Source organism: Sylvia atricapilla, chromosome 3 (assembly GCF_009819655.1).
Source record: "Sylvia atricapilla isolate bSylAtr1 chromosome 3, bSylAtr1.pri, whole genome shotgun sequence".
Lineage (NCBI taxonomy): Eukaryota > Metazoa > Chordata > Aves > Passeriformes > Sylviidae > Sylvia > Sylvia atricapilla.
This window is the reverse complement of record NC_089142.1, coordinates 36,415,542-36,427,574: the sequence shown is the minus strand read 5'-3', so window position 1 is coordinate 36,427,574 and position 12,033 is coordinate 36,415,542. Positions and strand designations below refer to the sequence as shown.

The following is a 12,033-nucleotide window of genomic DNA, read 5'->3' as shown; positions in this document are numbered from 1 at the left end:
GAGACTGCAAACATATTTTGTGGGGCATAAACTGTAAAAATTAATTATAGAAGGAGAAGCCATAAGCAGAGAACCTTCTTTGAAGACCTATGTAAAAGGAAAGCAGAAATATTTTTAGTTAATACCTATTGCAAGCAAAAAAAAAAAAAAAATCTTCATTTGGAGCTCTAGACTTCCTCCTTTTACAAGACAAATCCAAACACTCTTTGAAATTCAGGAACTCCTGAGGCTCTCCTCAATCCCAACCAAATTAGTACTACTCCCAACTCCCAACTACTACTAAATACAGAGGTACACATCAAAATACATTTTAAAGAAACACTATCTGTGAATCCAGTATGCATCTACTGTGCTCATATTAATCACCACATTTAGAAGCAGTATACAATTGTTATGAACAAAGCCCCTGAGAAGCTCATAAGACAATATGTCTATAATGAGCTGAGTATTTCTGCAAGTCCAAGACTCTTCACTGAACTGAAATGATGCTAAAAACTGATTTACTGTTTTTCCATCATGGCTATAACATTTACATATAAACAGTGCTGACTTTATTCATACATGATTAAAACAAATGAACCACATTATTCAAAAAACAGTTTCCACAGAAACTCAATTTGACCAAATCAGTGGAAGCTCTTGCTTTCTTAAAGCAGCAGTTTTCTTTTTTCAGAAAACTGTCTGTATTTGTAAAGTATCTGCCAATATAAGACAAAATCGCAATTCTGTCTTAAATACCTAATGAACCATTTCTGGGAGAAGTCAAAAACGATACCCAGGATACATCTGAATAAACTGATCCTCCCATTGCACTTGTAAATCTGCTCCATTTCACAGATGGGCACAGGAAAGAATAGGAGGAAACAAGTTTTTCTTCCTGGAAAAACAAGTTTCCCTGCAGAAAGCTGCCCACATCAGTACCCCAGCCCCAAGCTTCTCAGGCAGACTGTTCGTGTCTCACGGGGAATCAGCTACTCACACAGAGAAAGAAACCAGTTTTCCACTTGCTAAGACTTTAACTCTCTAGATGCAAACAAATGCCCTAGGGCATTTTAAAAGGCACCCAGACATTTCCAGTGTTCTTCTACTAGTCAAACAGGTGCCTCTACTAACACCTTTGGACCTCTACGGCCTTTGAAGACTCTCCACCTTATATATTACAGGGGCAAAACAAGCAACCCTACCTCCAAATCTTCCAGCCTGCCATCAGAAGTTAGTAATTACTTTGAAGAAATCATGGTATTCCACTGCTATTGCACATTCAGCATATAGCCTTTTTTCACCAGTGAGGGAACTAAAACCACATTACCTGTCACTCCAAGTACCTTAAAGCCCACTCCTAGATTAGAACTACACTTAGAGAAACCCAAGAAATTCCCAACAACTTATGTATTTTACCAAATGAACACAAACTACCCTTTGCTAAATTCAAAGCTGTTTTTTGTGCTGATGTCTCACCACACAACAAGCTCAGAGATGTGACCACCCCCACATGAAGCATGGTGCCATCAGGATACTCTCCCCATGGCACAGCATTGTGCTATGGCAGATGATCTGGATGCTGAGGGTTTTGTATACTCAAAAAGCATCTCTCAATTCAGGGCAAACATCGCAGTGGGTTGTGTCCCCTACCTTGATGTGCTCCAGCACGTTCCCACAATGAACTCCCAATGCATTTCTACCAGAAGCAGCAGATGATGATCTCACACCTGCCTGGCACAAGCAGAGCTCTTATAAAGCCTGCAGCTTGAACAAGAGGACTAAGCTATTCACTGAAAACCACCACATTTTATATTGTTTCCATGCACTTTTGCATCTCCAAATTAGAGGTTACATCTCTGAACTGGAAAACAGACGATTTTATTTCCATTTAATCCTACTTCAAAGAAGTGAATGTCTACGGTTATTTGCAAATCACCTTTTCCCCTCCACCCAAGTTAGAAGGTTGTATCTACTTACATCATCCTGAATATCCAGATCACAACCTGCCTTCAACAAAACTTGGACAACGTGGAGATGACCCTTGTAGGCAGCAAGAATGCAGGGGGGTCCGGCATGCTATGAATGAGAAGAAATAATAATACCTTAAGATGAATTTTTATGCATGAGAGTTAAATAGAGTTTTATTTCCTTTTCATCATTCTGTTTGTGCTTCCCTGTGGAAACCTGCAATAGCAACCGACATGTATCAGTGTGACAAAGGCTTTTCCTTGGTTTTGTGAAAGCTGAAAACTTCTCCTCCACCTTCTACAACATTTCAGTTTATGCTGATGACACTCTACAAAAGGGATATTACATTCACATAAGGGTACTTCCTTACAAATTTGGATCTGGGCTCTGTCCATGCCTAAGCAGAATTCACGACCCTTTGTTTCTGTCCCTGGAGCACAAAACTATCAACTGCTGTCCCCTTACCTCTGTACAGTCAATTTGAAATAACTGGCTAATTCGTATATTGTAATGGGCACTGTCTTTGCAACAGAGGTAAGAATTACTGAGCTGCTGCACATGACAGAGCTCCCCTGAAAAGGAATGGAAGGCCTGTAGTCTTTGTGGACTCCAAGTGACTTCACATGTATGACAACCAACTTCACTTTGCTAAAGATCTGCCAGGTTTTCTTAGACAATACTTATTTTACCTCTCTCTCTCTCTAAAATCTCGAAGTGAGTGAAACACCTTAAGATCTGTGAAACAACAACACTAAACCTGTTCACTGCAGATTATTTAACAGCAGTAAAGAAAACAGGATTCCAGCAATCGCTAAATTCATCAATTATCTTCACAAAAATGCTGTTTTCTCCACTAGGCATTTTGTGGCACATTAAAAGTTATGTGACTCTTCACCTGTATCTATTATATGTCTATTCCTTCACTACCTGTTGTCAATTTTTCCACCCAGTGATTTATCCTGCAAAGGAAGATAAACAGCCCTAATACATCAACCACAGAAGGGGCAAACACTTCAAAAGCTGTCTGACTAGTGGCTTGAAGTACACAGAAGCAACCATTGGCTCTCTGAGGTTTTAAGCAACTTCTTCAGTCAAAAATGCTTCAAATATATAATAAACAAGCTCAAGACAAAATTGTTTCCTATAGCAAACCCCATACCCACATATTTGGTAAAGCCTTGTTAACTCAGCTCTTCTGGGCAAAAAGGAAAACACTGTTGGTAATCAACAGAATGGCTGAGGGCAAAATGTTTGTGCCATTACTGATTAGTTGTGCTGTGCCTCAGAAACAGTAAGTGTTGATTAATTGTCCTACCTTATGACTTAAAGGGGCAGATCTGAGACAAAATGCTCACTCACACTATGACACGTGGGTCTCTCAGAACCTGCACGTTTTCCCCTGCTGGCAGTAGCAGTTCAGTGCCATGAGAGAAACTTCCATTCTTGCCCTGCTAAGGCGTGGGAAGGGCTCATTTCTATTGTCACCACTGCCCTGGGCATCATCCAGCCTCCTGCCTGGGTACCTCTGGCTTGATCTGGCCACAGGTCCCTAAATCCTGTCCCTGTATTGAAGGGCACTGAGCTGCACTGGCCACACTTCCTTCTCCATCAGCCTGGAGGAGAGCCAGGGGTATGTTGCTGTTCCAGCTAACTCAATAGCAGGAGGCATAAAATCCTCAGGCAACAGAGGGATGAAAAGAAATAAAGAAAGACATAAAATAAAATTAAAAAAAAAATCCAAATTGACAAATCATTCCCAACAATAAACAGTATGTTTGGATATGAATATGTGCTTCAGCACATTCAGATTTACGGGTCCTGACTTCTACATTCCTTAATGCCAATAAGTAAATCACCTAATCCAGGCATTATCTCACTTCCTGAAGGTTATTAATACACCATGAAAACAATTTATAGCAATCTGTGCATCGGGAAGGAAAAACCCAACAAACCCAACTTGAAGCCATCTCATATGCTTTAAAAGGCAAGTGTCAGGAACATGAAAATATTCCAGCAGGGAAACTGATAAGATAACCAGCTCTAACCACTAAATAAAGGCTGACATGCAGTTAAAGGTTCTGTGTTAGAAGTAAGCTATGAAAGCAGAATATGAGTTTATTTGAAGACAGGGGACTTATTTTCCTCACCAAACACATCTTCCTGGGCAATTGCCACATGAACCATGCTTACTGGCACGCTTGAACTGGAGGATCATTTTTATTCCAGAGTGTTTGTGTGTTTCAGATTCTCTATCCAGAAACATAGGTTGAGAGGCATCTCACCTACTGGAGAATCCTAAAAAAAGGTCTTCAGGAACCAGAGTTTCTAAACACATGCAGTCCTTGAGTTCTTCCTACTTGAAAGGGACACTATAAACAAAAACTATGACACTAAACAGAAGAGGAGACTGGGAAGGAAGATCAATTCCAGCATATTATATTGATTAGACATTCAGGCTTTTGGAAGAGCACTGATCATCTCAAGATTAATCACAACTATGCAAGAACTAGCAATGCCAGATTTTCTTTTTCTTCCAAGCAACTTCAAAATGAGAGCAGAGGTGGGTGGTACAGCTGGACACTGTTCCAGTGCAGGCAATGCAAACATCAGACAAACATCAAATCCCCCCACAAATATATACATACATAAAGGTACACACAGGTATGAATGTACACACACACACCCCCAATCCAGAACAAACTGTGAGGAAGAGACAATTTGGGTGCCCCTCCCTCATGCTGTGATGACAAACTTGGAACAGAGCAAGCTTTGGAGACAAACAAGTCTATGCCACAAGTCAGGGCTGGTCTTGCCTTCATGTCTCTAAGTCAAATCAGCAGTCCACCAAGTTTTTCTCTCACACCAATCATCCTACCCAAATATATAGAGGGCAGAGAGATAAAGGCAGAGAGACAAAAAGCCCTCTGTGTGTCTCCTCCACAAAGACATTCTGCACTCAATGCAGCAGCAAAGAGGGGGTTTATCTGAATACACATAAGGGCCCTGGGGGAAAGAAAACATACAAACCAGTGTGTTCCTAGATGCTCACTTCAAGGACACAACACCAAGCCCAGGGACTGTTCCACATGCAGATTACCGACTTAGAAGCTTGTGAGCCTTACCAAATATGAACTGTAACATTTTGGGGGATATTACAAATACAAATGAGAGACTGCTACAACTTGGGATTAATGAACCAATAAAGCAGTCATTCATATGTAAAAAAAAAGCAATTTAGTCTTCTATTCAAATGTAAACAATTGCTTCATCAGGCAACAAATCATACAAATGGTCCTGTGTCATGGACTTATTGACAAAATAAATGGGACCTATTGGACTAAGGCTTCAACTTCCAACCGTGACACACTGCTGTAGCTGTGGAGCATATCCGATTGCAGCCAAGCACTGCAAACAGCCACATGAACTTCAGCAGTACAATGCAAGGGTGGGTGTTTGTTTGCATTAAATGTGTGCTCTAACTTCCAGACATTGACAAGCAGCTGTCAATAACCACCACTTAAAAGCAGAATCCTCTCAGCACTGCTGCCAGTGTATATGCACTTCACTACCAAACCCATACAGGGGGCCTTAGCATCATAAGCCCCATGATCTTCCCTTGTGTTTATGTATGTGTAGGTACTTTTCTGCAGGTACATTCAGTTCTCCATCTCACCCTACCTTGTGATGCATGAGGACGGTTATTTATTCATCTGTTCTGCACTCATAAAAACATGCCTGTCCACATTTTACTGGAAAGCCTGAAAGCAAAATCCAAGTCCCGTCACATGTTCACACTGATGATTGTTAGATGTTCTCCATGAATAAGCTGCTCACTCAAGTCAGCAGAAAGCTTATCATTGACCTCAATAGGCATTCAGCAAGTTTCTAAGTGTTTGTTAGTCCCTTTTAATTATCTTTATTTATTGTTTAAAACAGACACAAATAGCTTTTCAAACTGAAGGAGTGCAAATACATGAAAGCACCAAAATACATTTATATTTTTGTTTCTGTCTTAGCTTAAAAAAGAAGAAAAAGATGAGACTGCTTTAAAGAACTCAACATGCTCTGAAGTTGAGACTTAAAGTACCCCCAGCATTATAAGTGCTGCCGTAAGGTGTGCTCATAACATGACTACTTCAGAAGTTAAATCAAACGATTACCAACTCAAGACAGAAGCACTACCTTTTGCAGTTCTTTAGGGCTTTTTTTCTGAATGATGATCCATTCTCTGCAGAATTCCATTTTATAACTTATGATCAAAGCAGGCGCCTGCTCCAGCACAAGTTTCTCATGGATTCACAGGCCTCTTTCAGGCATCCACCTACTCTGGTATGGGTCTGCCTCCACAGACTGCCAGGTGGATCTCTGCATCGCCATGAACCTCCATGAGCTGCCAGGGGGACAGCTGCCTCACCATGGGCTGCAAGGGAATCTCAGCTCCATCATCTGAAGCACCTCCTCCCCTGTGCACTGACCTCGGTGTGTGCAGAGTTGTTCCTCTCACATATTCTCACTGCTCTTCCGGGCTGTAATTACATCTTCTCTGTAACTTTTTTTTTTCCCCCTTCTATAATATGTTATCCCAGAGGGGTTACCACCATTTCTGATGGCCAAGCCTTCAGCAGCAGCACATTCATCTTGGAGCCACCTGGCAGTGGCTCTGCCATACCTGGGAAACTTTTAGCAGCTTGTCACAGAAACCACACCCACAGCCTTCCCACTACCCAAAACCTGACCGTGCAAACCCCATACCCTCAGGAAAAGGACAAGAACATCCTAGGGGGCACAGCAAGGCACATTCAACTCAGCAACAGTCCCAGGACTTTTGTGTCAAAGATGCAGCTGCTAGTAATTTCACTGAAAGAGAGCTCTACTACAAAAGGACTGAAGGAAGGGACTAGCTTTCTTGCTTGGAAGAAAAGGCTTAAGTTCTTAGTTTTCCAGTTTTTGCAGCTATTCACCAAAACTACTTGATAAGGGCACCTGCTTTTTGGATCAGCCACTATGTATGACCAGTTGTTCAGGGTATTTTTTTTCCCTTTTCATAAAGGAATCAGCTACACATTTCATGCCTGTAAAGAATGTCAAACAAAAATGTTTGTAAAAATGGAAATTATCTCTTTGTCACATCAGGCAGAGCACCCTGACTAAACAGGTGTCCTCTGAGAAGGGCAGAGCCAGAAAGCCTCTGCTGAGCACCACACTGCCCTGGGTCAGAACGCCACAGAGCTGGTGGCAGAGGTCCAGCACCACAACGAGTGCTCAATGCAGTGCCACGCAGTGTCACCAGCCCACTGTGGGCTCCCTGATGCCAGATTGCTGTCACCTGTGGCCCTAGCAAACATCACCTCCTCCTTACATGTTTCAAAAGACCCCAAATCTGGAATGAGCCCAAGTGTCCCTCACTGGGTCAGAAGAGGTGGCACATTTCCATGGACTTCACTGCACAGATGCCTTGCTAGCAATGCTGTCAAAATGAAACAAGTGCATCTTCACCATAATGCTGAAATCAGCACCTGGACATGCGTATGTGTATTCTCCCATTGGATTTTGTTTCTTTCATAGTCTTTCTCTTTTTTTTCTGAAATCATCTACTCAGAAGCGACAAAAAATGAAATACTACTTTGCAGCTGAACTGTTGTTACTGAAGCAGCAATTAACCACATCGTATGACCTTCCACAGAGGACAAAAACAGAAGTGGACAAAGTCAGCTGTAAGGTGCTTGCTAGTACTTGGTTTGTTACAGAAGATATCTTCATTTTTCTTGAGCTATGCTCGATGATCCATTTTAATAAAGAACTCTAGCATTTATCTGTAGATGCTGGACACTTTAATCTGTGGTTCTGCGGTGTTATTCACAATTGGTCTGTGCTTACAGATGCGGATCAGAAAGACATTTTAAGCATGCTGAGAATGGGGAAACTTTTTCTTTCCCTCAAAGAGCTTTGTCTCCATGTGTCTTCCTCCAATAAACCCAGAGAATTCAGCAAGAAGTTTGGTTGACAAGTACCAAATCCTTTTTATTTTCCCTTTCTTTTTTGGAAGCAAACCCCTATAATTATAATTAGGCAGAATAACGAAAACTACTAATATAATCAGAAGACATACATGTAACCAGAACTAAGGCACGCACATGGATAAGTTATTTTTATGCTTTACTGTGCAATAGGTTTATCTTGGGGGAGACGAGGATTCTGGGTTTTCAATTTATCTGAAAGCTTGGTCTATTTTACTGCACTACAAAAAGTCTGCCATCTAATTTCCATTCTAAAATAAGAACCTCTATCCTGAAAGTTGCCCTTATTTGTGCTTGTTCTGCTTAGTAGAAGACTGCACAAGAACCTGTTGCGTGATGGCTAAAAACCCCCTCCAGATTTCCCAGTTTTCAATATACTTGAGTTTAATTTATACATCCTTGCTCTTGTGACAACCTTGTCCTTAACTTTAAACAGCTCTTTCTCCCTCCAGTCTTGTGTGTCATCAGATCAGCAAGCCAAGCTCTTCCAGGGTATGTTTAGACAGCCTTTCACAGGCAAATATGCACATGCTCTCCCATGCAGCTGGCTGGCTGGGTGAGAGCCGGATGCAAACTCCACACTGTGTACACCTGGACAGGACATCACGGAGCCTGAACGGATGGGCTCTGGTGAGGGCACCGCGTTGGTCTCGCCTCTTGGTTGGCACTGAGTTCAGCTCTCTCTGGCTCACAGCATGGGAGGACTAAGATTCTGTGTGCCTTCAAAACACCCTGTACATACAGCCTTGGCTGCTGCCCTGAGAGAGTCGCTGCTCCTCTGTGTGCACTCCTCCACAGTCTTGCAGATCTGACTTCATCCCTCTGAGCAGGGCTTGTCACCAGGCTACCTAAGTACCTCATCTGTACTGTCTGTCAGTGTGCTAGGACGCATCCAGAATGACAACAGTGACAGCTTTTGTCATCTTCCCTCTCTGGGCTCCACTGGGGATGACCCACAACTGCTAGGAAAGAAGCTACAATGCTGTAGTACCTGGTGAGCTACAGGGATGGCCTCAGAGCTCACAGCTCTCCAGCATGGTTGGCAAGCATGTCTCCACAGAAACACCAGCACTTTACACCTCGCTGAAATTTTGCTGCCAAATGAGCTTTGATTTGATTTTCCACATAGGGCAAAACAACAAAGCAAGGGAGCCACCTATGTCATATAGGAAAGAAAAACTTGTCAACTCTAGGAAATCTGCATTATATCAAATTAACCTGATTTTGTGTTTCAAAGTCAAATCTACACTCTTTGTTTCTTATTGTAATCAGTAGAGGTCCCTTAGCAGCTTCAGAGCTCATCATCTTAAAAAAACCCCAAAACTCAACCAAACAAAAGAAAACACAACCACAAAACCCTGAGCTGTCATTCAGGTACGTGTAAGTCAGTATTTCCTGGTCTATTACTGACTGCCTTTAATAGTTGTTCATCAGCTACAAGCTGCTTGGACAACAGAACCAAACATGGGACTGTTCACGCTTATTACATCTGTGCTTTGTATCTACCACTAAGAGGCTACTTATTTGGGCAAATAAAACTTACAAACACAGGTTGTCCCTTGGATCGCTCCAATTTTTGAAAATAAATATTATCTAAAACTCAAACAATGGGAAGGGGACTGAAAACAACTGTCACTGACAGATAAGCATTCTGTCTTTTCCTCTTTTTATCAAATGTGCTTTCTACGAGTAAATATTAGCTTTCCTACACATGTAACTTTCAAAACCAATATGGAAACATAAATAAAAGTAGACAGGATGGAGAACAACAGTTCATCAAAATAGCACGCCCCAAATTTTATGTTACAGATATGACTTACCTAGTTCTTTCTAAGGTTTTTTGCTGATCAAACCTTTTCTGCAACAGGCAATTACATCTCATCCTTTCTAAGATAGTATTATTTATAACATGTCGAGCATTAGGAATAGGTGAATATCAGTTTGAACTCACTTGTATCTAAGCAGAATCCTTTGACTCTTACTTTTCTCAAAGGTATGGGGAATACAATTTGCAACTCCAAGTTTGGAACTGACAAAGGGGCTACACAGAACAAATCAATGAAGATGTTGGGTATAAGTGAGGCTGCTGCACCAAGAGACTTCAGCAGCAAGAAACACTTTCTGCATCCCTTTACCCTGCCACAAGAGGCGGCTTTTCCCCATCCCCTCACCCAGGGAGGTGGGTGCCGTGAACTGCCTTCCCTTGACAATGATGAATCGCTCCATTCATCAGGTCACACAGTGTTCAAAAGTCAATGCACACTTGAAAAACGTTGCTCTCCTCTGTCGACACACTGTGTTTCAAGGACTAAGTGTCCATCACAGCTGCACCCACTGCAAAGGGTAGAAAACACAAGACGTGCACTATATTGCAAATTAGCATGAGCTATTAAGTGCACACTTTAAGGAAATCCAAACACTAACTTCAGTCACATTCAGATTGGTAAAGCTAGGAGGGCATTTTCACAGACAATGGTCTAGAGGAGTTACATTAGTTCCAGGGCTTTTGCAAAGCGTGTTTCTCTCGTTACCTTGGTAACTGCTACCTTGGCACCCCTGTTGATAAGCTGCACCACATCTCCACTTGGCCTTTGTAGGCGGCTACAAGCAGGCGTTCCGAAAGCACGGCGACCACATCCTGCTGGCTCATGAATTAGGAGAGGAAGGTTTTCAGGTTTCTTCAATCCGAAAACAAAGGCTTGGGATCAGTTCAAGCAGCACGCAGGCAGGCGAGGAAGGATTCCAGCTCCCTGGACAGTGATGTTATTGCTATGCCATCCCATTGGACCTATGGATCATAAAACAACACTGCTGTCAGCCAGCTTTCCGAAACCGAGCACTACAGCAGCTCCACCCTAAGCGTTCATCTTTCCATTAGTTTGGGAGGGGATCACAAAAACTCCTCAGAACCTCCTGAAGACACTGCACTTCTGTTGCAAGGTGGAGGGATGTAGACAGTACATTTCAATGTGCTCTCATTCCCTCTCCTTGGTTGGACAAAAAATCCTTAAACTTTCTGAGAGCTTAATGCTCTTTCAGCCTGACTTCTATTTGTGTGGGCCCCCTTCATGCTCTCTCCCCCTGCCAGGTTCCCACTCTTTAATTAGCCAAGGATGGGTTAACTAGTTGGCAAAGGAACAAGAGAGGGTCTAGGTTACTGCTGCTGATATCAATATACAAACCTCTGCCCCTGGAAGGATTAAGTGCAGTCAGCAATAAAGGCAGCTGACTGTTCCCTCACAAGTATAAATGCTTCACAGCCTGCCCTGAACCGTCACCAAGGACCCGCTGGGAGAGGATCACAACCGCTATTGGGAAACACTATCTTTTGCTATCACTGAGAAATTATGTTCTCCCACTGAGCTGACATCATGCCCCCACTGACTCCAGAAATCAATTTCAGATTTAGCACTCATCATGCAAACGTGCGTATATTTGTCTGTCCCAGGCTCCACTGACCAATCCAACGAGCCATCAGAGCTGAAAAGTGCTTTTCTGAATAATTACAGAAAATATATCACTGATCACCTTTGAGCTGTGGGATCCAGAAACCTGCCCCAATTTTGAGAAGACTCCAGCTTTATTTGTGCTTTTCTCACTTTAGTATTAATTGCTTCAGTACAGGAAAAACATCTTCAAGATAGCCAGTGTATTTATAAATTATCTGTCCTCCTCTCTTGAACTATCACTGCACTGCTCCTTAACAGCCATCGTAATAAACACACTGCATAGTGAAAGAGTAGTAGGTGCAGGGTCCAGATGATCTTGGAGATCAATACTAGAATACACTGTCTTTCACCCTTATGTTAGCCTTTAAATCCATCTCAGAACAGCAATAACCTAAAACGGTAGGTTAGTTTGAAGGAGTAGACAGTAGCAGAATTAATTTGCACTCTTAAGGTAATTATATTAACAAATCTTAAAACACTTTATGAACTTTAATCTTATAACACCTTTTCGAGGTGAACAATATGCAGAAGAATATTACATGCATTTTAAAAAAAGGCCCTTAAAGCACAGAAAAGTTACTGCTTTCTCTGAGGTCAATAGAAAGTTATGCCAAAGC

The 12,033-nt window shown here is 42.1% G+C and overlaps 1 protein-coding gene across 1 annotated transcript in view; it reads right to left on the bottom strand.

Annotated features, from left to right (window-relative positions):
- ANKRD6 (ankyrin repeat domain 6) overlaps positions 1-10,741 on the bottom strand; it is a 33,217-nt gene extending 22,476 nt beyond the window's left edge. The window contains 3 exon segments of the mRNA XM_066315139.1: positions 1,960-2,058; positions 10,499-10,545; positions 10,548-10,741. Of these exon segments, the coding sequence (XP_066171236.1) occupies positions 1,960-2,058; positions 10,499-10,545; positions 10,548-10,617 (216 nt within the window). The 5' untranslated portion in view covers positions 10,618-10,741.
- Between the last annotated feature and the right edge of the window lie 1,292 nt (positions 10,742-12,033).